We start from the raw sequence: 27,722 nt of genomic DNA on the forward strand, positions 1-27,722 counted from the left end.
TTTGTGTATCTTCCTCTTTAAGATAACATGCTTTAAGACAAACTTCAACATAAACTTTAACATTGTTACGTCCTGGACGGAATGCCCATCTCTGATGATAACAAACCAGCCATGGGGAAAGTGCGTGTGCGTGTGCGTGTGTGTGTGTGTGTGTGTGTGGTGCAAGTGGTGTTGATTTGCAGAAGGCACATTCCTGAGTTGGCCGGGGAGAAAGTGAGAGGCTCCATCAAGGAGCGAGAGCCTGGAAAGCACATTCCCTAAGGTTTGAGGAGGGGACAAGTGAAAAGTAGAGGCCCCCTTTGTCACCGAGGCCTTACTGTTACTGCTGCCTCGGGGCCCTTGCGGACCTGGTCAAAATCAGCCCATTCTGCATTCTCCTCCACCCCCTCTGCTTCATGACACCACCATCCACAAGTATGAGTCAAGGCAAGGGTGAAGACGATCCCATCGCACTTGTGTTCATTTTTGTTTTCTACTTTAGACCATCTTATCTCCCACCTTGTTCACGCCTTTATTTTTTATTCTCCTCTTCCTCTTTCTATTCTCCACAAACATTGTGAAAGCTTGGCACAAGATATGGCCCTATATAATGAAGTGCTCCCCCCATCAAGTCCAGCCCTCCCTTTCTCCCACAGTCACCCCAACTTCTTTTCTGGCCAGATAGCAGCTGTCAAGTAGTCACTATAGGTTTGCTGGGCCGCTCTTGACCTGAGGTGGACTTGGCACTGTGAGGCGTCCACATTTTATTCCCTTGAAGGAGTGAAACTAATTGAGTCCAGAGGGCTCTTGGCAGTACACTTCAAGGGGAAAACCTTTCTCATAAATGTTGTGAACAAAGTGGCAGAAAAAGGCCCGGTGACATTAACAAGGAAAGAATTAAAAAAAACAGTTGTATCTTTTTGCTAGTGAAGTTCATGTTTATTTTGCTTAATTTTCCAACCATTTTAGGCAGTTTTTGAAGTGCACATGCAATACTGAACATTGGACAAAATCTTTGAGTCGATTCAAGCCCTTTAATCAGTAGACCCTTTCGGGCCTCCACTTCATGCTTGCATACAGAAATGCATGCATTTTTGTGACTGGGTGCATCACTGTGTACATTTCCATACACATACTACACATAATCCATACTTTTGAGACCTCGTAATTAGGGCCGACCGATATGGATTAAAAAACAAAAAACAATTACCGATTAATTGGTCAATTAATAAAAAAAAATACAGTATATAGTGCATAAAATACAAAAACATTTGCATTTCAGTGGGTGAGAGCTATACGCCACTATTCGCAAGCTAACCTGATTTTTATTACCTGCGTATAGAAATATATTGTTCAAAAAATTAACTTTACTTTTCCATTCAGAATGCATTGTGTGGCGTAACGCACTTATTTAATGAAGTTATAAGTTGTTGAATGTGCATCATATTTAGCACATTTATTTGATTGCATTTGTTATTTGTTTGATTTATGTTGCACTATGTTTTCATTTTCATTTTTTTTTTTAACAAACTGTGACTTTAGGTTGTGTGTAAAATAGTGACATCTACGTCAATTCCTTGCAGAATTTGTATTGCTAACTTAAGCACTGCCTGTAAAATGAGGATTTTCTTTGTTTTGAATGTCCATAGAATGACATTATGAACAAATGTCATTATATATTCGGTATTTAGGGATAAAATGTTATGGTATAGATTTATGTGTAATAAATAAGATGAGTATCACTTGCGTACAAGTGCTGTAAATTGTTAGGGTATATAAAGGTAAAAAATAATCGGAAAACATCAGCCATAATGTTTGAGGGACCATAATAGGCTGATTGAATTGGCCGGTTGATTAATTATTATAATAATATTATTGTTATAACATACAAATGAATTCCGACCAGTTGAAGACAATTACAATGTCTTCCATTCTGCTCACGTTTTATTGTTTTGTTCATTTGTGTATTATTACAACAATGAAGACTAACTGCTCAGCTGATGTGGTGGTCAAGTCATGACTGTTGACTTTAACAATACAGATTCAGGTCTGAAATTGCCTCCATTTAATGAAAAATGTGTTTATCAACGGCATGTGAAATGAGCCATAAATAATGAGTACGCAAAGCAATGACAATGCTATCAACAACAGATGCATATCATGAAATTAAAGCAGCCCTAAAATCACTTCCTTCCGATGTACAGTATTCAAGCTGCAACCTCGAGAAGCCATGAAAAAAAGGCGCTGATGGATCGTATTACCCAGAAATAAGATCTCACAATGGTGGATGGGGTGGAAATTGACGTGAAATTATTTATTATTTTTAAAATGTTTGTTTTGAAAACTCATCTCTTTCTGGCCCCATTTTATGGCGGCAATTTAATTTATAATTAGCATTTCTAAACTTGTCACTGGCCAACCACAGAGTGAGACAGGCATGACAGAATAACGTGTCAATCATTTTTCCGTGCAGCACATGTGCAGCTCTGTGGTGTAGACAGAGTTGCTGAACTCCTGTTATCAAAAGATTAAAAAACAAAAATTAAAAAAGAAGCAATTTGACAGCCTTCGGTAGAAGTAAAAGGTAAATACAGTGCCCTCCATAATTACTGCCACCCCTAGTTAAGATGTGTTACAAGCCTTAAAATAAATTAATTTTTTTTCCAGACACATACTCTCATGATGAAAATTGTAAAAAAATAGGTCACCAGACACAGAATCAAGTTCTTCCAATGGTCATCTCGGTTCCCCGGACCTCAACCCCATTGAAAACCTGTGCAGGGAGTTAAAGAGGAGTGGACCCAGGTCACTGGATGATTTAGAGAGACTGTGCAAAGAGGAATGATCGAAGATCTCTCCTTCTGCATTCTCCCACTGTCAAGCCAAACCTGCAACAACCAACATCAGTCAGTCAAAGCTCACCAATCACCTTCATTTAAGGCACCCGGTCAGAGTAAAATCCACCACAACCAACCACCATCAGCCAATCACAGCTCACCAATTATTTTTATTGAAGGCACCAATGCAGCACAAACACTCAACTCTGAAAGTTCACTGGAGAGACTGCTGGTAAAGCCCTTCCTTTTATATTGTTATCGTGATGTTTATTTGGTTCATATTAAGCTTGGTTGTGCTAATTGTTTACTATTGGATAATCCTAAATTTTGATTTTGATATTTGACTGACATTTAGTCTAATGTTGAATATTTCTCATTTCAATCGTTTCACAGTGATGACCTGTTCAATCATACCTTTCTTTGTCTAGGTTTATAACCTAAAAGAAGTTCTCCTGAAAACAACCCAAAGAATCAATAAAAGGAGAAAAATACTTTTTGTCCACATCCCTTCCAGTGTGCAAAGCCTTTTTTCAAGTTTGGGCTAGATTTGAGTTCACCAAACAACTTAAAAATTTGACACCCACCTTGTAGACCATTACAGGAGGTGCGAATAAGTATGGCACACTCGATTTGATGTAAAATATATATTTTTTTAATATGGGATTCTTTTCCCCACTGAATAAATGCACTTGAATTTGGAACCTTTATTATTTTGAAAAAAATGAACCTGTGTTGCAAATAATTATGGAGGGCAGTGTATACGTAAGGTCCTCTGAGGATGCTGTAACACTGAATCTGCAAAGCCACTGCCAAAGTCGTCATCCTCACCAGGCGGTCAGGTAAGTTGAGCATCCCTCCTACATTTTTAATTGATTGTACATTCCAACAAATACAACATCAGACTGGTAACATTTAGTGTTTGGCAACTTTCCAACATGCATAAGCTACCAACGTGGCAGTTTTTGCTAACATCTGCGAGCTACATTCAAATCTCGCTAACAGCATGAAAATTACAGACCGGCCCTTTAACTTTGAAGAAAAAAAAAAAATCAAATACAACCTGTACATTTGAAAGCAAAAAAAACACCAAAATGCCCAAAATGCCCAAAATGATGTCACCAAAAAAAGTGTGAAACAAACCATGTTGTTATGCCGTCAGCCCCATGCTTTTAAGGATGTTTTCTTCGAGGACTAGAAAATTTGCATACTCCTTCATATCATCCGGTTCTTCTGTGGGGGTCCCTGGCTTCTCAGGCTCCTTTAGAAAATAATAGGGAAGCATAACAAGTAGTCACAATCGCATTTGTAAAACATTCTGTTGTCACATTTTGTTTGATTGTATTCACAAATGATGAAAAAAATGATCCTAAATATCAAAATCAAATCCATTACCAAGTGCCGTGTTTAGACTAGTGGAGGCACATAGAACATATTATCGTTACGAAAATGTTTGTGTTGACTTCCCCTTGAACAGAGTTAATAACTGGCTCTAATTCTGCCTATTTCTGTATAAAATACGGTAGCGCCAGCTACCTACTGTCACGCAACAGAATCTCACCGTTTTCTTGTGCTCCTCCGATGTCGGTGCCTGCTTTTCCCACACTTCTTTCCTCTTCAAAAGATCATCGAGCCTTTCCTGCTGATGATTAATGCATTTCCCCACGTTCAATTTCTACACACATATTCGGGAGGAAAAAAAAACCAGTTTGACTATGTGACGTCTGCTTTCATTAGCCGTCAAATAAATGAAACACTGTATGGCAGAAAAATCAATCAACATGGATTAGCTCAAAAGGCGTAGGCTCAAAATAAATAAATAAAAATGATGAAACAAAAACAAGTCTACGGTGAGGACAATTTGGTTGGGATTCTTGCTAAAAATAATAACGAAAAAGGGATGTTCCGTTTGCAAACTGTCTTACCTCATTCCTGGAAGCAATGTAGAACACCGGCGGGATTTGAAATACACGGACTATTCCAAGATCGTCAGCCAAAGTCAGGAAGTGCTGCTTGGCTGGAGTAACATAAAGCCATACAAGCGAACGTCCATAAACACGTCAAGAAACAAAATCTCATGCAGCACTAAGGCCGTCATAATGTCGTGAGAAAGCAAACAGATGAATGCAGCATGTTCACATGAGGGAAAAAAAGGAGTAAGTGTCCTCTCAATAAAGATGCAATTATGGAAACTGTCACACATGCACCCGCACATGTGCCAAAACAATTTTCCAGGTAATGCTCCGTATCGGTTGACACATTTTAGAGGTATTTCATTCACCATTACTTATAAAAAAGCTCAACAGGAATTCAATACAAGACACTTAACAATGCAGCAGCAATATTTACTGAAAATGTGCATTTCATTATTGCAGTGGTGTGAAGCTGAATTAAATCATACTAAGGATTCTCGACAGTGTGACTTGACAGTTTTCGTATCTCAACTGTTGAGTCCTCACAAATACTCACAGGAGATGGTCCATGCTTTCATGCAGGTAATCTGGCCATTGGTCATGTGTTCTTGCACGTGCACAGCTTCTCCTGACTTCTCCAGAATGTTCCACACCTCAATCTTTCCGTCCCCTTTCCCAACGAAGAAAATTGCCGGCCGGGTCAAAGACCAGCATGCCGAAGTACATAGCCCCTCCAAACTCGGGAACAGGAAAATGGGGCCGCCCTGGAAGTCGGTTTGGAAAAATTCAAAAACCACAACCAAGGAAATTAAATAAATGCAGAGAGGCCTATGTTTAGGTAAACTACGGCTAGGTTCACACCGCAAGCAAATGCGAGCCAGAACTGTATCTGATTTTTTTTATAACAGTCTGAATGGCTCAATTCTGATTTTTTCAAATCCGACCTGGGTCGCTTTCATATGTGGTCCTAAATCGGATGCGTATCCGATTTTTTGCAATGCGACCGCGGTCTGAACGGCCAGGTCGCATATATCCGATATTGACGTCATCCGAAGCCCAAAATGCTCAACGCAACGAGAATGCTGGCAGCAGGGGGGATTGAATCTGCAAAGTTGTTTTGAGTAACAGTATATGCTTTGTATTTTATTTTAATTCAATCCCACTTGAAACATGAAGCATAAAGTGGACATTTAAGGTAATAGTAGTAATTCATCCACGGTTTAGATCGATTCATTTTTTACGCACGGTTATGTCATCGTACGTCATCGTTAGTGACGTCTCCATGAAATGAGATAGAAAAGCCTCGCCTAATTATATAATTATTTGTATTAATAATTTCCCCCAAATGCTGTATTTATTTCTACCACCTATCGAATCGCTTCACCGTAGAAATGCCGTGACATGCTGGACCACATTTACTTCCGGAAACAATGTGTCATGAGGGACGTTGCTTTTTCTGCGCATGCGGGTCACTTTGTTTGGAGAAATGTGTTCATACAGCAGACAAGACCGAGGTCGCATTTAAAATGTCATATGAACGCTTACGCCCAAAAATTGTATTTTTTCAAAAAATCCGAATTGAGCATTAAGACCTGCGGTGAGAACCTAGCCCAAGAGCTTTTTACCAACACTCCTTCTTTCCAAATGGCAATATTGGTGCTTCCAAATAGTGACGTTCCAGTCAAGACAATGTCTTTAAAAAAGGGTGAGCGCTCTATTGTATTGACCAAGCAGGGATGGATTTTGAACATATGAAGGGGCTTGGGACCTTGGGACAGATAAGAAGAGTTGGTGGTTATCATCCAGCATCAAGTGTGACTGAGTTAACACAGAGGAAAGTAGACTGATTTTGAGTCAATCCTTGACATGCTTAGAATTAAATGTGAAATAGTGGCTCTTATAGTTCAACATTTTGCACTAATTGTCATAGAATGTATAACATAACTCACTAAGTAATTGATCAAGGTCGTTTTTTTCCATTTTCCACTCGGTGTAAACAATCTCCCCGTCCTGGCAAAAAGCATAAACATTATATATAAAGGGAGACCTGTCAAGTATGAGCAAATGATTTAGTCAGTAGCACAAAGCCATGCAATGGCACTGCCGATTTGTCATCTTTCATGAACAAGAAACTAGCTTGTTGATCACACAGAGAAAAGAGCATGTAAAACTGTGCTGCACGTTTGAAGACGTTTGCTGCTACTCAGAGGTGGGCATTCCGTCGCTTTATTTCAGTTTTCACAAGGGCTACGAAGCTTTTTAATCCGCCAGGATTGTACCTTTTGCAACGATGCGACACGAGATTCTAGTCAAGGTAAGCTAAATTTTAAAGTAAAACTTTTAAGAGTTAAAACAACAGCAGGTTTCCACTTAACAGTTCAATAGGTTAGCAAATAAGTGTAGGCTTTGTGAAATGTCAAATGTTTGAGTGTAACGCTGTTTGAGCAGCAAGCCGACACACTCACACAAAGTGAGTGTACTCCATTTACCATTTTAATCAAATCGATTGAGATAATGGATGGATCGCTGGATGGATTTTTCATCTGTTCGACCTTTTTTTTTCCCGCCGGATTGACGGACTGGCGGAACCACAGCTAAAATAGCATAACGGACTGGTGGACGGACCGACAGACGATTCCAGTTTGGTTCAGCTTGAAAAAAAAATGACGAATTGACGGATGACGGACGGGTACCAAGGCTGCTGACAAATGACGAACGACGGACCGGCAAGCTTTAGCAAAACGCTCACCTCTGGGGATAACTACTGTATGTAAGAAAGTATGTCAGGTTGTGAAGTGCTTATTAAAGAACTTTAATGTAGTCGGTGTGCTGACGATAAATATGGCTTCAACAATATTTACCTGTGTTCCAATATAAATCTTGGTATTTATGTCTTCCAGGGTTGTTAGTCCTTTGGCTGAAGGTATTTGTAGCTGACTGTAGTCTGGAGTTACTGCGGAACCGTCACCACCACTTTCTTGAGCGAACAAATTCATTGTAAATGTCAGAAACAAAACAAATAGGCTTCATTAACATTAACATGTTGAAAAATGTTATTCATGCAAGAAAACGCTGAAGGAGGTGGGAGACAAGGATGCTTCTGCATCTTGCTATGCGATCTGACTTTAAAGTGGATATAATGTGGGGGGGAAAAAATCAAATCAATCAATCAATCAAACCTTTGTTTACTGTACAAAGCCCTTTCTTCCTGAAAAAGTAGCAAGTCTCTTTCGAGTTTAACTCACTGTCTATCATAAACTGAGCCCATACATCTTAGCGAGGACAGTACGTAGGCATTTAAACTAAATATCAGGAATAAAATCCTGAACATGAATAATATTCAGAAACATTATCGCAGTTTTATTTTCGTTTCATCTGTCATCTGAGCTTTAATGAGACACATGAGTTGACACACGGCAGTTTTAATTTTGCCGCGGCTGTGCCACAGATCCGGGAAATCAATTATTAAATGTTTCTATACCTGTAAGGTGCTCACATACCCTAAGGGTACGCGTCCCACTGGCTAGGAATCATTGCTTTAAGTGTCCAAAGAAAAATGGAGGAATCGTGCAGCCTCAACAATAAAAACTAAGAACTTTTACTCTCACCTGAGATTGTAGGGTTGGGGTTATTAGTATTATTGGTGAAGGGGTAAAGGCTGAATCTTATCGGGCTGTAATCACCGTTCCGTTCCATGTTCAGCAAGGGAACCTAAAACAGGAAAGAAAATGTGTGTTTGGCCAACATTACCTTTAAAAAATAAAGCATGCTCAATCCCGTTTCAGGGTTAGGGATTGTCAACTATAGGTATGGAAAACATTACATATTGTATGTTCGCTTTTTAAAGTGTATAGCGGTGGAAATGTTTACAGATGTAAAGAAATCCTTCTCTACTGTTCTGTTCAGCAAGTAGTAAATTAGGTCAAAACATTGGTTTACTCTACAGAGTCAGTATAGATTATTTTATTGACAGACAATTTTCGACATGTCCTGTTGCCCTGACAGCTTTAGTGCGCTCCCTTATTCATTCTTCCACTTCTCCCTACACCCAAAATGTGACTGTCATTGTTCTACAGAAATGGAATACAAGTTTTTTTTCTGATTGCTTAACAGTAATTCTTGTAGCACAATTTCTAAAACTATTAATATCTATCGCAAAACCACTCACAGAGTTTGCCAAACTAAAAGCACAAACTAAAAGCTTTTTACTGAGTTTGTAATGCTTTGCTTTGCTGCTTTGCTCTCAATTTCCAAGTGATCTACAGTCCCCTGACAAAACTATACACTTTAGAAGAATTATTTATTTACACTATTCCGGCAAATGTCTGGCCACACCGTCAAAGGAGAAAATGGGTTTAAATAATTACTGTAATTTTGTATTTTGACATGGAGAAACACAGTTTTGTTTATTTTGATGTTCACAGAAAATACAGCAAAACACCTTGAATAAAAAACACTTTTTTAATTAGAGGGGTTGGACACCCTGGAGTTGCCCAAGGTGAGAGGTGCAGAGTAGGTGTGGGCATACTTATTGCCCCCCGGCTTGGCGCCTCTTTATATTGGAGTTTACCCCGAGAGGTTTGGGGGGACAAGTCCTGACTTTTGTTTGTGCCTATGGACCAAACAACAGTTCAGACTAGAGTACCCACCCTTTTTGGGGTTTTTGGCCCCTTTTAAACCTATTTTCCTGTAAATGTTTGTAAGTGCATTTTCCTATTTGTAGAATTGAAAGATAACTAAATAGGGTGGGACGGTTTCTCTTTGCAAGCACTCATTGTTAACATATCCCTTCAAAGTAATGCCATCCGATCTGACTCTGTGAAATCTAGCAGTAAGTGACTGAAATAATGCCTGTGATGTGGATGAAGTCCTCTGGCCCGGTGAGGTTGCAAAGAATTGGAAATCATCAATACCACAGCCGCTGAATTAGAGACTCATAATCTTTTATTAAATGGAGAAAATCAAACTGTCCCTGGATGGCGGCTGTACTTAATTTACAAAATTATTGGGCCATTCCATTCATTTGTTAGCAGGACAAATCTGCTCTCCTCAAACTTACACATTTGAAGCTTCTTAAAGGGATAGAAATAATATTTTTGCTATGATTAAGGTCATACGCCACTACTCTGACATAAATACCTCTCACTGTCTGTACTGCAGTTTGCCAATACCTGGCTGCTTCCGAAGCCTTCTTTTATTCATTTGTTTTTATTTACTGTATTTGATTTTTTCAATGCAGTTGTCCTATTTTTATGTAAGTTGATCAGATATGCAGCATTGCTTCATTGACCACCTTATTTTTGTGACTTTTAACCTAAAATGTGAACTTTTTTGAGACAATTGCATCCATGTGCAAAACCCAAAAAACTAAGTTTGAAAAAAAATGTGAGAAGACGGCCATTTTGTGTAGTAATAAAAATCATTGCATCATGCTGTACCGTGATGAAGGGTTTCCACATCCGCTCCAAGTGTTTGAAAGGGTTGTTGTCAGTGTAATTCGCCATCGGAGTCTCTGAATCATTCTGTTTCTTCTCTGGTACGGTCTGGCGCGCTTGTTTTGGCATTCGGATATCCCAGAACATTAAAGAGCTTTGAAAAGACATATGTGCATACAGTAATATTAACTTGTTATCATTACAACTGTATAAATTGAAATCAATTGATAAACCAGCACATTGTTAGAGACTCAACAGATTAATAACAGGAAATGTATGAAATATAAAAGAATGAATTCTGAGGAATACAGAAGTTAAAAAGGCCAATCCAAATATTGTGTATACAGGATTTCATTATACTACCATCTCGCCAAAAATCTCACTCAATCGCACTGACACGAGTGCAACACATTTTCAAGTGGACCATCTAATGTTGCCTAGGCAAAGATGATCTTCTAATTACACACCAGCATTACAGTGCATATAATATATTCAAAAATCTATTTGACTACTACTTCTTTCTTTTTATTTATTTCCTTTTTATTTCTTTATTGACTTACCTGTCAGGGGAGCAGGTGATAAGTTGAACAGAAATATTGGATTTGTTCTCCACTGGAATGCCCTGAGCAGTTACCTAATCAGAAGTCAGGAGAGTTACAAATTCAACAAATATCTATCAAGCTGAGGACTTTGAAATTATGCTACCAAGCAAGGACCCTGGGAAGATAACTTGTTCATGTTTTTTTTTTTTTTTTTGGACAATCCAGATATGTGGCGGGATTCCTAGGGTTGCTAGTGAAGGACGAGAAAATTGAACATTCTGTATATAATAATTTTAGAACAGTGGGCATGTCAAGCAACTATGTACTCATATCACATTCCAAGGCCAATGGGTGAAGAATGCAAACCAAGTCTTTATTTGAATAAGGTTGTGATATTACGATATCTTGACAGCCTCAATTTTGTAGGGTAGTTCAAGTGTTGAAATCAAACAAACAACATACCTGAATAAAAACTTTAAAACATACTTGTACATTAGTGGATTACCGGTAACCGGATAATACGTAAATCACACCGGCAAGTAGCTGCTTTTATATAATCATCCTTATGTTAAGGATAAATTACAGACACCACCATCTCTATTTCAGAAATGGAATCAGGCATCAGCCACAAGGTGTTTTTCTTCTCTTTCTTCGCCGTGCTGCCATGAAAGGCAAGTTTACATTGCATTAAGTACTTTTGGTGAAATGTGCCCTAACTTCTGGTCTCTGTTGCTAACACCCATTGCCATGTATTAGCCACAGTGCTTTTGTTTATATCACGAATGAGCGGGATTACCACTACTGCACATGTGCATCACAGCCAGGCATTACTGCGGGAGACTATTAAGTTTCAAAACAAAGCGTATAAAAACAAAACCCCCCAAAAATAAAGGAACGACATTGATTACGAAATTAGCCGTTAACGGAATTGACTTATCTTGGCAACCCTAATACACACGTGGACAAAAATGTTGGTACCCTCTGATGGATGGATAGATAGATAGATAGATAGATAGATAGATAGATAGATAGATAGATAGATAGATAGATAGATAGATAGATAGATAGATAGATAGATAGATAGATAGATAGATAGATCCTATTTAGGAAATTATGCTGTTGCAGCAGGTCACACAGACAGCAACAGACATACATCTATCATTCATATATATAAGTACAAAGAAAAAGGAAAACAAGATTGGCCTTCATGGATGTGATGATGGAAGAAAAAATGAATGAATGAATAAATGAAAAGTAAAGACTTCAAGACAATCTACAAGCAGCTTGATGTTGCTGTGACTGCAGTTGCACATATTATACAGAAAATTAAGAGTCACAGGAATGTAGCTAACCTCCACAGCCACAGGAGGAAAACTGATGACAAATTAAAGAGATGGACAACTTCCAAAGAAATTAAAGGTCAAGGCACATCAGTGTCACGTCACACCATCCGTCATCCAAGGAGGATACAACTGTTGAAACTTGCCAGAACGCATGTTGACAAACCACAAATCAAATCACTTCTATATTCGCAGACACAAACATGAAACATTGCAAAGAAATTGTCAAGACTATCATGGTATAGAGAGAAATGTCTCAGTCGCAGGTCACGTGTCTTGCAACAGGATAATGGTACAAAAAAATACAGCTAAAAACACCTGAGGATGGCTAAGAGCAAACATTGGACTATTCTGAGATGGCCTTCTTGAGCCCTAACTGAAATCTTATTGAGTATCGGTAGAAGGAGCTGAAACATGTCGTCTGGAGAAAGTACTCTCCAAACCGGAGACAGCTGGAGCAGTTTGCTCACGAGTGGCCTAAAATACCGGCCGAGAGATGCACAAGTCTCACTGAAAGTTACAAAAATCGTTTGATTGCAGTAATTACCTCAAAAGATTGTTTATCTTAATTCTTCTGAACCACAGATCTAAAGCAATGTTTGATTTTCATTAGCTAGTTTTCATTTGTTTATTTATTTATTACTATTAATATAAATTATGATTATTAGTTTACTTTCATTAACAGAAGGGTCGAACAATTTTGTCCAGTTTTGAAACAGACAATTGACAAATGTAAAATATACATTTTCACCAGATTTCTTGCTTTCCAATATGCAAGCAGATAAAAGTGTTACACTAGGTAATGGGAAAGTTGGTAATTTCATATACCTTCACGGCACGTAATGTTTTGTTGCATTCACCTCATTTTATTGCAGCCTAGTTTTTTCGTCCAAACTTTAATTGCCATGCCATTGCTTGGCCTATCCGTGGTAATCGCGTGCTGTGACATTAGCCCACCCACCCCACCGCGTTGTCTCATGTCTATCCAGTTCTGTCCACGGTGGCCCGAAATGTGATTGCCATGGCCTCCAGGAGCATTACGGACACTTAGCATAAGTGACCCATACCTCAAACGTCTGAGGCAGCCAGTGGACATCTGTAATTGGTGCCTTGTGGCTGTTCTCCACACCAGACATTGCACTGTAGCGCACGAGTGGAGCTTTTTTTTGTTTCTTGTCCTCAAGGCCCTGTCAATGGATTGGGGATGGGGAGGACAGGAGTGAAGTAAGTTAAGTATTGGTCAAAAGGCAGAGTGCTACAATCAATCAATTTTACTTTTATACTAATCTTTAAAGACTAAGTGTGAAGTAATCTTGGCCAACCATCTTTTGAGTAATACTAATGGGTAAAACATCAAACATCATTGTGAGCATGCAACGTCATCCAACTTAGTCACGTGAACGGATTTCACATGTAGGGGAAGAGAAATATATCTAAATCGAAGGATTTCACCTATTCATTTGGCTGACAAACAAGCCACAGGTGCCTCAATATAGAATGAAAGCCTAGTTTGCAGCGCAAATAAAGGGAAGGCGGGGTTCTGATTTGCTTGTGTGTTATCTTCAGGGACAAACTGTGGTGGTGGGTGAGGGTGGAGGGGTTTGCGTAACAGCTGGAGGGCGCTAGCTGATGCTGTTGGCTTTGGGAAATGAAGAGCAAACAGTGGCGGAAAGACAATGGAGGGAGAGGGAGGGAAGGGAGTAGGGAAAGCAAAAAACAAGAAGCAGGGAGCGGATGGAGACAGCTGGCCAACTGGAGCGACAATAAAAGCACACAAAAAAAATGTGGGCAGATGTGTTTCTTTAAATAAACCTGCCTTGTCAGTGGTGACAGGGGAGATTTGTCTGTTTAATTATTTAGGTGTTTAAGGTAGATATGAGGTATTTAATGGACTGACCCAATTTATTATCCGATGGGAGGCACCTTGGCTTTTATTTCCCAGTGTCTTTAGTTTAAGGTACACTTAAGATTTTCTTTGTTCAAATTGCTATGTTAGGCCAAATGAAATACTTTACTCATCATTTGTGATATCATGTAAGATGTTTGAAGAAGACTGAATTGTATTCTTTCCTTATGCATCAAGATGAAATCAATCATCTTTATTTGCTTTTAGATAGACTTTGATTCGGTTGTAGCCATAGATGTGATGTGGATTGTTTGTGAACAACCATTATGCAGTTACGTTGCCATGTAACTAAAGAGTGATGATGAGGAGAAAACCATGGACTGTCATCAGTCTTCAGAGCCGATACATAGCATCTTTTAAGCATCCATTCTTGACTAAACCATTCTGACATTATCACAAGAACACAATTAGGGTAATGAAAGCCACATTTAATAAACTATCACTTGGCAGAATGCCATGGTGCTCATTAGAGACAAAATATGGCTACTTACCAGCGGGTCAGCTTTGACAGATTCATGTCTATGATGACCATGTTGGACTGGGAGTAAATGAACAACGTAAGCAGATATTTCCCACAACACGACCTAAGGCACACACATTGCCATGCCCGTTATTGGTGATCACCATCCCTCTTCAAAAATGAATGAGCAGCAGAAATCGATGAAAATAGCATAAGGAAGGTGTGCCAAGGCCAAAAGCAGGAGGGGCGAGCAAGCTGAGACACAAAGTAGAGTCAAAGCAAGCACCTGGCCGTTCATGCAGCCGCCAACAATAATATTTGGATCAGAGGGGCAGAACTCAAAGGCAAGAATGTCCTCTGGGCACTCCAGCAGTATCTGCAACAAACACACACACACACACACCATCAGTACAAAAATAATATAGTGCAAATGACATTTTCGTGTATAGTATTAGATGAAACTACGTATGCTTGTCTGTGGAAAGTAAAGCTGATCCTTTTATCCACCAAACAAAGTGCATAAACAAGGTTGTATACTGGATGAGGTCCAGAGTGGCAATACAAAGCAGCTATTATTCAGCATTGTTCGGGTCGGAAAATGGATGGATGGATGCATGTGTTAAAATACACCACTGATATTAATAGCTGCTGAACTGGACAACAGGACTATTTATTTATCCAATGTTACAGAATATTGTGCTAATAATATGATCCTCGATATAACAGAAGATGACATGGATCTGAGAAAAGATGCATCATCAGTTTGAGAGGGATTATGTCTTGCACTATCACCACCAGTTATTGATCAAAGTATCTGAGTTCAGTCAATAAATGTTCTCACATTTCGCACAAGAAAATAATGATCTTTTTCACATTGGATCTTATTTGACATTAACCTCATTCATTATTTACTTTTCTCTGTCCTATAGGTGAATAATCCTCTGGCGCCGGCCTTTTATTTATTCCAAGGGTGAGGACCAAAATGCATGGCGAGGCTGCATTCAGCCATTTTGGTCCTCACCTTTGGAATAGCCTGCCAGAGGATGTCAGGTCTGCAGAGACTGTTGATATTTTTAAGAGGAAGCTCAAGACACACCTTTTTAGTTTGGCTTTCAACAACTTTTAAATAATTTATCTTTTCTTTTGATTGAAGATAATTCTATGTTTTGCTTTGAATGTTTTAAAGCACTTTGAGTTGCATTTTTATGTATGAAAAGTGCTATATAAATAAAATGTGATTGATTGATTGATTGATAAATGTTTTAGTGCAAAAGAAATGGTGAGTAGGCACAAATAAATCGATATTAATGCTGTGCTAATGTTAAAAATCTGCAATTATATTTGAATAATTTTAACTATTTATATGAACAATAGTTCTCTTGTGAGAAATTTGCATTTTTTAGGACAATTGGTCTGGGTGTCAGGATATATAGAATACAGCACTAACAACTGTCAGCAGCATCCACATCCACCTCTGTTTTGCATACCTTGGCATGAGTGGGGTCAGAGAAGCTGTAAAAAACTATGAGCGGCCCAGTAGACCTGATCAACTGCTGTTTCTTCTTTTCTGACATTGCCACAGCTATCACACCTTCAAAAGCAGTAAGAAATTAAATGTACCCAAATAAACCTGAGACAAAGAAAAATGTTCACTATAGAGCAGTGGTCCCCAACCTTTTTTCTGCCACGGACCGGTTCATACAAGTCTATACCCTTCGCGGCCCTGTAACTATTCACCGTCCGCCGGGGGGTGGGGCGTTGGAAGAAACTTTCCAAATAAATCTGTTTATTTTACTCATTTGCTAGCTTTTGCATTTAATATACAGTACTGTATTAGCGTTACGCGACGGGAGACAACTTGACATGCGTTAAGAGTCAGTCATAGATGCATGTAACAGAGAGGATCCGGTCACTTTTCAAAATAAAATATTTTTCAGCCTCGGATAATAAACAAACCGGAAGTACCGTACGTTTTTTTTCTTTTCATCTGTGCATCCCGCCGTGGCCCATTCCAAAGTGGCTCGGTGGTTGGGCACCCCTGGTCTATACATCACATCAGTATATAACATTATGACAGTGTCTTGTAAACTATTTTGGGAAGACCCAGATTTGTAAACATTGTGAAACTGTTGAGTAAAAAAAACAGGTGCCTTGAATGAGCTTTACTCTGAATGTTGGGATGCCAGTGCATGCAGATAATCTCCTTGTCCTGAGTGTAAAGCGGGTCAGAAAAGGCCTGGTTCAGCATCAAAACGTCTGACACCTTCCCAGACCAGTCAATGTCCTCAGTGTCTGTCCCCAAAGCCATCCAGTCATCTTTGAACACGTTCATAATCTCCTCTTGCTGAAGGGCATGCAGAACTCTACAAAAAGGAAGTTGTTTTTAGCAGCTGTGGTTTTTGGTCCACCAACAAACAATTTTAGGGGATCTCATGAGTTGTTGGTTTTATCAAGACAAAATAGTAGAAAAACTAAAACACTAACAGTGTGTAATTATGCTTTACCTGTTTGTCACTGCATTACAAAAACCACTTAAGCTTGTTTTAGTGCTCTTCTCTTTCTCATTTTTGCTCAATTCTCCTGGCGTATACTGTGTACTCTTATTTCTCATATACTTCCTGTAATGTACATGCAATATATTGTTCAACATGTGTATTCAAGCAGCATAGGGTATGACATTTGACACAAATATATCAAGTACACATTCAATTATGAATTTCAGATGAAAGACTGTATAAAAATATTACCGGTAAGTAGAATAGACCTGTGATTCTCAAAGTGTAGTAGGAGTACAACTAGTGGTATGCTGAGTTACTGTAGTGGTATGCGAGAATCACTGTATTGAATGTTAAAACTGTGTACTGGGCGGCCATTTTGTCACTTCTGTCGACTGAAATTGACATCACAGTTGCTCAGGGCACAGGTAACGACCTATCAGGGCTCAGCTTCAGAAAACAGGTGAGCTGTGATTGGTCGTTACCTATTTGCGTAAATAATCAACACCGCCGGGAGTTTAATCTCACCAGAGTTATTTAACATGTGCTGTTAAATTGTATTAACACTGTGCGGTGTTAGCCAGTGTGAATATGTACTCAGTTTTGAGTTAATTTTACACTGAATTTTTAACACTGTAGAAAGAGTTACTTTTACACCAATTCTGATATGGACCAAATACACTCAGATACAGTGTTAAATTGAACTCTATAAGTGTTGAATTAACACTGTGAATTTTGCTGGGTACAATTTATATTGAACTTTAATATACTCTGTCTCTCGCTCTAAGACAGCTAAGATAGGCTCCAGCGTACCCACGACCCTAATGAAGATACAGAGAATGAAGGAATGAATTGAATGATTTAAGTACTGTTGTTTACATTTCTATTTTTAAGCACAGTGTTAATATTCAAAGATGATATAGAGTACCATATATAATAAATGCTTTTTAGTAATAAAACCCCTGTCTTGTTTGTGAACACTAGGCCTACAAGTTTACTTTATTTTAATGTTGGTATTGATGCTGGTATTTGCAGAGATAAACATTTTTTAAGTGATACTTGGTGTAAAAAGTACAACCACTGGAGTACGCTATACCAATGCAAATTATGCATGTCCTCATTTGCTGATGTACAAAGGTATTTGTACCACTGTGTCTGGGCACTGCTGCTCTGGAGGATGGGAATAGCCTGCACCGCGCAATCCCTCTGTAACAGCTTGATGTTGAATCGCCTGTCTTGGTAGGACACACACTCCAGGTTGCCATCTTTGGCATCTGTAACATTGCGGTCCGAAAGAGAGACCGGCATCCCAAAATCCCTCCGAGCTCTGGAGAACTTGTACAATAGCTTAGGAGGGCGACAGAAAACAGGAGACCAGATCGAATGACAAAGCTTCTAATGTTAAAAGTGTTTTTTAAGCACCTTTCCTCTTGTTTCCTTGACAGATTCTTCATCTATTTCTTTTTCACTGCCGAGTGATATCCATTCCTTTGGTTCTGGAGTTTTAATTTCATTTTCTAACTCCTCTTCAGGCTCAGATTCAGGAGGCTGTGGAACATACACACAAGAAGACATTGAGTGGCTTGCGAAATAATTCAGCCCCCTTGTACTTCTTGACCTTTTGCCACATTTCAGGCTTCAAACAAAGATAAAAAAAAAAAAAGATTTTTTTGTTTGTGAAGAATTAACACAAAGTGGGACAAAATTCATTTGGTATATATATTTTTTAAATGTTAGAAATAAAAACTGAACAACGGGGCGTGCAAAATTATTCGCCTTCCGCGTTAAGACTTTGTAGAACCACCTTTTCCTGCGATTACAGCTGCAAGTCTTTTGGGGTATTTCTATCAAGTTTTGCAAATTTAGAAACTTTAGATTTTTTTTAAGAATTCTTCCTTGTAAAACAGTTCCAGATCAGCAAGGTTAGATGGAGAGCATTTGTGAACAGCAATTTTCAGATCTTTCCACAGATTCTCAATTGAATTCAGGTCTGGACTTTGACTTGGCAATTCCAACACCTGGATATGTTTATTTTGAACCATTCCATTGTAGATTGTCTTGTTGGAAGGGAAACCTCCGTCCCAGTCTCAGGTCTTTTGCGGACTCCAACACGTTTTCTTCCAAAATGGTTCTGTATTTGGCGCCATCCAGCTTTCCATCAATTTTAACCATCTTCCCTGTCTCTGCTGAAGAAAGGCAGCCCCAGACCATGATCCTGCCACCACCACGTTTGACAGTAGAGATGGTGTTTTCAGGATCATGTGCAGTGTTACTTTTCAACCGGCAAAAGTTTTGCATTTTGCCCAAAAAGTTACATTTTGGTTACATTTGAGAATCTTCAACCTGTTTGATATGTCGAAAGGGAATTTTTATGTTTTTGTATTTGAGAAATGTCTTTCTTCTTGTCGTTCTTCCCAGATTTGTGCAGTGTGGTTAATAGTTGTCCAATGGACAGATTTCCCTACCTTAGCTGTGGATCTCTGCAGTTCATGCAAAGTGATAAGGGGCATCTTGGCTGCATCTCTGAGAAGTGCTCTCGTTGTTTGGGCAGAAAGTTTAGAGGAGGGGTCTTCAATAATGTTGCTCAAGGGCCAGTTTCCTGGATGTTTTCCATCTCTCCCTGCTGCAACACACCTGATGCGAATGGTCAGATAATAAGCAAGTTCTGCAAAAGCTGGATGATGATCCTCATCATTTGAATCAGGTGTATTGCAGCAAGGAGGGATAGAAAATATCCAGGCAACCGGCCCTCGAGGAATAGGATTGAAGACCCGTAGTTTAGAGGGACGGCCGGGTCTTGGTAGCTTTGCAGTGGTCTTATATTCTGTCCATTTCAATATGATTGATCGAGCAATGCACTGCGAGATGTTTAAAGATTGTGAAATCTTTTCATATCATAATCCTGCTTCAAACTTTTCCACAACTTTATCTCAGACCTCCCTGTTGTGTTCCTCACAGTTCAGAGATCGTGAGTTCGATCCCGGCCCCGGCCTCCCTGTGTGGACTTTGCATGTTCTCCCCGTGTGTGCGTGGGTTTTCTCCGGGTACTCCGGTTTCCTCCCACATTCCAAAAACATGCATGGTAAGTTGATTGGACTCTCTAAATTGCTCCTAGGTGTGATTGTGAGTGCGGATGTATGTTTGTCTCTGTGTGCCCTGCGATTGGCTGGCAACCAATACAGGGTGTCCCGCGCCTACTGCCCGAAGACAGCTGGGATAGGCTCCAGCACGCCCCGCGACCCTTGTGAGGATAAGCGGTATCGATAATGAATGGATGGATGGATCGTTCCAATTCACGATTGTGTCCAGCTTTGTGTTAATCCTTCACACATGAAAAAATCAAATTTTATATCTTTAAGTTTGAAGCCTGAAATGTGGCAAAAGGTGAAAATGTTCAAGGGGGCTGAATAGCCTACCGGTACTTTCACAAGCCACTATATATATATATATATATATATATATATATATATATATATATATATATATATATATATATATATATATATTTATATAATTTTTTTTTTTTAAATCAAGCTCTTTTATTTTAATCCTCCATAGAAAAGTGGAAAAAAACAAATAGCAACACTAAATACAATTTATAAGAATATGCTACTTATCCGTACACTGCAACATAAAATGAAACACTACAAGAAAAACAAAATACAAACTGGAACTTCCCAGCTAAGGGTCTTCTGTACTTACATTGAGGATTCTTTCCTTTGCTTCTGGTGTCACAACCAAGTAGAACAACTGGCCATAGGTGAAGTCCCTATCATAAACTAGCAAAAGCTCACTCTCTGGATAATCCTGCAAAAGGAATGGATATGTAATGTGCAGTATATAATAGCACAAATAACACCCCATTATACAAACAAAACCCCACATAACACAACTGAAAATCATAAAAACTTTTTTCTCCTTAATTTGAACATTTCATTCTCAGCAGTGTCTTTTTTTAATTCAATTGAAACAAAAACTAATAGTTTGCCTTGAAAATAATTATTATATTGAAAAAAATAGGAATCAAAATCAACCCCACCCCCCAAAAAAAAAACTCCACAAAAAAGTGGTGCTCCTTTGAGTAAGTCTCCTTTAAATTGTAATTATCAGGAACAAAACACTTAAAAGTAATCATCAGACCCATTGTAGCAGTTTAACTTTCATCAGTAATCTGATCTTTGACCTGACACAGACTGTTGTGGTTTTTGCGGGGCTGTGCCACAGTTTATTGATCATGGAAATACATTATTAAATATTTCCACGTACCCCCTTCAGTATGTTCCCGTACATACCAATGGCTGGGAAAAACTGAGTTAAAGCAGTATGGGAAATGGATGGATGGTCATTAAATCTGTATTCAAGCAATGAGTGCGGTCAACAAACTTTCACTGATTTTTTTAACGCAGGTAACAAAGCTGTATCAAATCTTTTTTTGATGCTATTCTTTTTCAATGGCAGTTGCGTATACAGTTTTGGTCAAAGGTCAGCATTGTATCTCATGACAAAATCATAGTGTTCGTGTACACTAAGACACTGCAACTCAATTCGGATTTTTCTGCCCAAATCCGACACGTATCTGATTTTTTCATGCAGTATGAACAGTACAATTCAGATTTTTTTCAAATCCGACTTGAAGATGCAAGATTAAAACAAAAATGTGGGGTTTTTTTGCCACAGCTCTTAACATGGAAGTCTGTACATCATCACAGTGTCTTTGGGCTATTGTCCGAGTGATCCATAGGACAATAAAATAAGCCTCACCAGAATAGTCTGCTTCACAGGGCTGAAATCAGACACTGCAGCTTTTGTCTTCATGTCCTCTAAAATGTCATCTTTTTTCAGCAGCTTGTATGGGTTCTCCGCTGTGACGTGCTCATCAGCAATGCAGCCAAAGTGCTCCTGAGTAGCAGATGTCAGGACCATGGGAATGATGTCCTCTGGGTGACCTTAAAGAAAGTTCAGTCATAATCTAAAAATGCTTGAAACCATGCATGATAGGTTAGGATAGCTCTAACATAAAAGCAGCCCAGCACTGCAACCAAGACTTATTTTCTTAGTTGCAGTGCTGGGCTAAAAAGTTGGCGTCCCAATAAAGATGGCAGTGTAGAGCCTACAGCCTTTTTCAAGATTTTCTCATCAAACACACAACTCTTAAAGGGAAGTCAACCCAAACGTTTTCTTTTCCAGAATATGTTCTATGCAGGCCCACGAGTTGAAATATGACATTCTGATTAATATTGCGCTTGTGGATTATGAGAAATCCTCTGTTTTTTAGCTAGCTCAGATAACGATCAATCATGGCTGACCTGTTTTCTGAAGCTGAGCCATGATAGGTCGTTATCTGAGCCCTGAGCAACTTCAATGTCATCTTCAGTCGACAGAAGTGACAAAATGGCCGCCCCCTGAGATGGCTAAAAGTGGGTGCATCTTGCTGCTTAACTTATATTTCACAAATGCAGTATTAATCAGAATTCCGTATTCCAACTAGTGGGCCTGCATAGAACATATTCTGGAAAAAAATATGTTTGGGTTGATTTCACCTTTAAGTCTGCCATGACAATGACTCTGGATGAAAACAAATCTTTGTTATTGGTTTATGTGCTGTTTTCAAGCTCTCTAATAGTCAAACTAGTCTATTTCTCTTCTAACATGCAAACATATCTGAATTAAGATCTCAAACAGTGTGTGAAATTGTTTACCGCAAGAGTTTTTCTTAATAGATAATCCATGTCTAGAAGCATGCTTAGCCCAGAACCATCTACAGCAAACATGCATAATGACAGTTTTCATCTTGCCTGCGGTCACTCTCTTCAAAGCCTACCCACAAGGTTGCAGAAAGGATGCAGGGAATGCTGGAGTACACATTAAGTAAACCCACTTCCCAGCTGGGTGTGTCGACCTTCCCACTAAACTCATTTAGGCCTCACACCAAATCACTGTAGTGGAAATTCACACCCGCCATCTAATACAGTTAAGTGTCAGCTATGGTGATTGTATCCATAGAAAATATTTGCCTGACAGATTAAGAGTGTGTGATGTGTAATGTCCCAGAACCCTGAAGAATGTACCTTGATTGCATTTGTGTGTATTACTTAAGAGGAGCATTCTCATTTCTCAGGACTCTTTCATCTTGTGTCCTACGAAATCCTATGAAAGGACTGCTTTTGCCTAAAATAGGCCTACAACCTTACCACGGATCATGAAAACGTTGGATCTGTTTTTAATTTTTGTATTATTTTCACCATCATGGCCCACCCCAACCCACGGCCACATTTTCTCAGTAAACTTATTTGAACTTGAACTTGTTTATTTTCTGCATTTCAATTAGTTATACTGTATAGAGATTTGGGGGTAGGGGTGAGGGGGTTCACTTCACTTTAGGGGTGATTCTCATCTTGCTGACCCTAAAACCATTATTTTCAACTCTGTGAAGTAGGGCTGCACAATAGATCGAAAAAATTGTGATTTCACCATATTGGCCTATGCAGTATGCATATCTCAAAGGCATGCAATAATTTTGTTATGTAATTGTAAGATTTTATCTGAATTTCCCCAGTCAGATGCAAACGTACATGTGCATCCCTACCCTAGAGTTGGGCATTATCTAAGGCAGTGATTCTCAACCAGCAAACCAGGGCATATTAGTGTGCTGTGAGAGCTTTTAAGGTGTGCTGCGGGAATTTATCAAATTTCACTAGATTGATTGATAAAATATTTGTTCATAACATATAATGTATCTTTGTTCCTCTATCTATAACAGTGACTTATAGTTACAGACAGAACAAATAAATGATTTTCTATTTGATCAGACAAAGTATATTATTGACATATCGCTGGTGTCGGGCCAAAACCTTGTACCTCCACACTCTAAAAACAGTTGGGTTAAAAATAACAAAATTTTGGGTAAAAAAAAGGACCGATAGACAAATTGGCTCAATTTGACCCACTTTCTTGCATTGTTTTGTACAAAACAGACCATATTTGTGGTTGTTTTGTACAGAACTACCCATTTTTGAGATTGTTTTCTGAAAAAACAACCAAGAAAGTTGGGTCAAATTCACCCAAGTTGTGGATCGGTCCATTTTTAACCCAAAATTTTGTTGTTTTTAACCCAACTGTTTTCAGAGTGCAAAATGGTCATTTTTTCAGGAGACCTCAAAAATGGCAAGTTTGTTCAACCATTAGCATTGAATCGTGAAAGAGAGCAAGCCTTTTTCAACACTTTAGATTGGTCAATAATGTGTTAAAACAACACCTATGCATGTGGACTGAGCAATAGTACAGAATTTTGAAAAAATATGTAATTCACCAAAATGTGACTTATGAGGTTTTAATCCGACACCAGCGATATATACCGGTATATACGCTTTTTGTAACATTTTTTTGTTTGGTGGTGTGCCGTGAGACTTTTCAAACTTAAAATATGTGCTTTGGCTCAATGAAGGTTGGGAGCCATTGAAAGGGAAGTACAATTAATTAGCTGAGAACACATTGAGGTTACTTATTTTGCTACATTTAAAAATGTACTACTTCTTTCTATTAGATAATAAAAATGTAATTTCTTTAGGTAAATGTTAAATATCGATATTGCTATAGTCAAAATTAATATCGCATATCAATATTTTACCAATATCGTGCAGCCCTGCAATGAAGGTACAATGACTTACACTAAATACTATATACAGTGTTGGCGACCTATATTTGACCAAAAGCATGTTGTAAATTTGATTGACAATGACAATAGAGGTACAGGTGAGAACAGAGCATGCCCAAGGCTATGCAACAAAATTCCACATCACATCAAAGGAATGCTTAACATTCTTACAAAGTCCACCAAAAGAAGGTGAAAAAGTATTCGTTTACCACGTGTATTTTTTTCAGAGTCGGGCAACCTTTGTAAAATGAATGTATAGCATTTTTTTAGACTCATGTTCTTTTAAACCTATGTAAAAGCAAATGAGGTGTTGGGCTGCTTGACTTGGCCTGTCTGAGATTCTGCTAATCAACATACAAATACGGACATTTATATGCTTCCAACTTTGTGGATGATCAGGGCCGCCGCTCCCTATACGCAGATAACGCACAGTGCGTAGGGCACCAATGTCCATGGGGGACACCATCATCTTTAGGGGCCCCAATTTGTGAAGTCATCAAGTGCGCACGTCATGCATGAATGCTCCGACATGCAATTGACATGCCGTTCTAGGATTCGAGGCTGCGCCCCATTTTTGTGTGCGCAGGCATCCAAATCTCATAATGTGGCGACTGAAAAAAAGTATAGGTTATACACCTCTACTCTAAAAACAACAGAGCTGGGCACTTGACCCTTTCTTGCCGGTCCATCCTTCCTCCTCTGTCCGCGACCTGGGTACCCTTCCGTCATCGTCCCTCCATTCTTATTCATAAAAATGATCATCCTCCGACCCCGCCCGTCCTTGTCTTTTTAAAGCGCTTCCATCCCTGCATTCCGTCAGGTCCGCATGCTCACAACACCAATAGTGAGGTGTGTTAGGTTGAGTTTAGGGTTAGGTTGAGGGGTAGGCTGTCTTATCAGACTACGATAGGAAGTTTCGCAGAGGGAAGGTGTTTGATTTAAGCAGATAAATGCTATCTTGGTTAAACAGTTGTAAACAATTCAATCCACTCACGATACTCCCAGATGGTAAGTGGATGTGCATAGGAAATTAGCCAGATAATGAGCTTCAAATAATGTTTATGAGTGCACGGACGTCTTTTTTAAAATTTTTTATTTTTTTATTTTTTCACTTTCACTTCACGGAAAATGAAAGGGGACTGATGGAATGTAAGGACGGAAGCGCTTTTACAGGACTCGGACGGACGGGGTGGGCGGATGATTATTTTTATGAATAAGGACAGACGGAAGGTGACGGAAGGGTACCCGGGTCGCGGACGGAGGACGGACCGGCAAAAAAAAGTAAAGTGCTCATTTCTGTATACGCATGTATGTGTGTGCTATGTGCATTGTTGAAATGCCACTGCTAAGTAAATAATAATTTTGTGAGTGGTTTATTCTTTGAAACATTATTATTATGTATACAAAAAAAACACTTTTAAAATGTGTGAATTTGAAAATTCAGATGAACTGTTCAGGAAGTGTCGAAATATTATCGTTACAAACGACCGTTCGTGCACCTGGCACCAAGCTACCGTGGCACATCATCGTTCATATATTCATTAAATTTGTTCGGGCCATGAAAAAACGGTGTCTGGAGGTGGGGGTGTTACCGTCTGAGTTTTCAGCTCTGGGCTGATGTATGTAGGGTGTATTCGGTTTTACTAAGAAATAAATGTCCATTTGGGGTGGCACGGTGGACGACTGGTTAGCACGTCCGCCTCACAGTTCAGAGATTGTGGGTTCGATCCTGGCCCGGCCACCCTGTGTGGAGTTTGCATGTTCTCCCCGTGCCTGTGTGGGTTTTCTCCGGGTACTCCGGTTTCCTCCCACATTCCCAAAACATGCTTGGTAGGTTAATTGGACACTCTAAATTGCCCCTAGGTGTGATTGTGAGTGCAGATGTTTGTTTGTCTCTGTGTGCCCTGCGGTTGGCTGGCAACCTATTCAGGGTGTCCCCCGCCTACTGCCCGAAGACAGCTGGGATAGGCTCCAGCACTCCCTGCGACCCTTGTGAGGATAAGCGGTGTAGATAATGGATGGATAAAGGCCCATTTGCATTTTATTACAGCTCAACACTCAACATTTTTATCATTCATTACATTTCATTATATTGCATTTGATTACATTACACCCACCTGGACCATTGTCTGTACTGCTGGCTGAGCTTGCCTTTGATGGCATGCTTGCTCATGTGACGGTTCCACCGATGGAGATGGCAAATCAGTTACAACTCTGAAACAAACAAACGAAAAATCCCTGTGTCTTCCAGTAAGCCACTTGGGAAGATTTTAATAACCAAACAAAATACATTAGTATCATTATTATTGTCTTTCTTATTATTATTACTGCCATTGTTCTCCTTCTTCTTCTTATTATTATTATTGTTAATATTATTATTATTATTATTATCATTAGTGGTAGTAGTAGTAGTAGTAGTAGTAGTAGTGGTAATACTAGTAGTAGTAGTAGTAGTGGTGCTGTTGTTGCATTTGTCTTGCATCTCCATACATTCAGAACCAACGAGGTAATAGTGTCATTTTGTAAGTAATTGGCGACACCTTGCGGTACAAATTATGTAGTGCAGTACCCTTGCCACCCTTGCAAGAAAAAGTAAAAATAAAATTAAAAACGCCTACAATAACAAAGTGCTCGCGGAATCAATAAAATAGATGAAGTCGAGACGTTATGCCGACTTCCATAGCCACACATGACACAGCACCATAAGATAAACAGTAACTACGGATATTTCATCTAGTTAAAAGTGTTAAACATTCTGCTATTTAGTAGCTATATCACTGACATGAAAGTGAATTTATTTAGCAAGAATATAGAAAGGAGAAATCTCAATTTTACCCTCGTCAACAGCCTCCCCTTTTGCTTTGAATGGAACTGTTTGGTTGCTATTAACAACGGGAGGGCGTTACCAAATTGACATACGGCTTCAAGAACCAATCAGCGCCTTTTCATAAAATGACGTCTTCGAGCGTGACCTGAAATCTACGCAGGTTATTTTCCTGGTCGCCGTCACACAGATTCTGATATCAAATTGAACGGAAACAGGTCAGTGGTGAACCACATACAGTACATATATTTGGATATTATGTGTATTAGATATGTATGTGTTTATATGCTTGTGGTGGCAAACTGGAACTCAACTCAACTCATCTTTACTTAATTAAATA

At 39.1% G+C, this 27,722-nt stretch overlaps 1 protein-coding gene across 4 annotated transcripts; it reads right to left on the reverse strand.

Moving 5' to 3' along the window:
- Window positions 1–922: 922 nt before the first annotated feature.
- On the reverse strand, window positions 923–27,445 carry dnai3 (dynein axonemal intermediate chain 3). 4 transcript variants are annotated; one of them, XM_086048399.1, is made up of 23 exons: window positions 27,394–27,445; window positions 26,676–26,772; window positions 21,666–21,850; window positions 20,607–20,711; window positions 18,327–18,452; window positions 18,052–18,251; window positions 16,914–17,027; window positions 16,576–16,772; window positions 15,897–16,000; window positions 14,696–14,785; window positions 14,441–14,533; window positions 13,111–13,230; window positions 10,722–10,795; window positions 10,165–10,315; window positions 8,335–8,437; window positions 7,588–7,703; window positions 6,676–6,736; window positions 6,352–6,494; window positions 5,283–5,490; window positions 4,739–4,830; window positions 4,375–4,488; window positions 3,957–4,074; window positions 923–2,867 (listed from the first exon to the last, which is right to left on the reverse strand). In XM_086048399.1, exons 2-22 carry the CDS (start codon window positions 26,719–26,721, stop codon window positions 3,964–3,966), a joined length of 2,553 nt encoding a protein of 850 aa, XP_085904525.1. In that variant the 5' UTR covers window positions 26,722–26,772; window positions 27,394–27,445; the 3' UTR covers window positions 923–2,867; window positions 3,957–3,963. The 4 variants fall into 4 exon arrangements, with proteins under 4 accessions (XP_085904525.1, XP_085904526.1, XP_085904527.1 ...); XM_086048400.1 differs by lacking the exon at window positions 923–2,867 and adding an exon at window positions 3,452–3,673; XM_086048401.1 differs by lacking the exon at window positions 923–2,867 and having other exon boundaries at window positions 3,452–4,074; window positions 4,375–4,455.
- Between the last annotated feature and the right edge of the window lie 277 nt (window positions 27,446–27,722).

The sequence above is a fragment of the Filicampus tigris genome, chromosome 12 (genome assembly GCF_054856515.1).
Source record: "Filicampus tigris isolate MCC_2025a chromosome 12, RoL_Ftig_1.0, whole genome shotgun sequence".
Lineage (NCBI taxonomy): Eukaryota > Metazoa > Chordata > Actinopteri > Syngnathiformes > Syngnathidae > Filicampus > Filicampus tigris.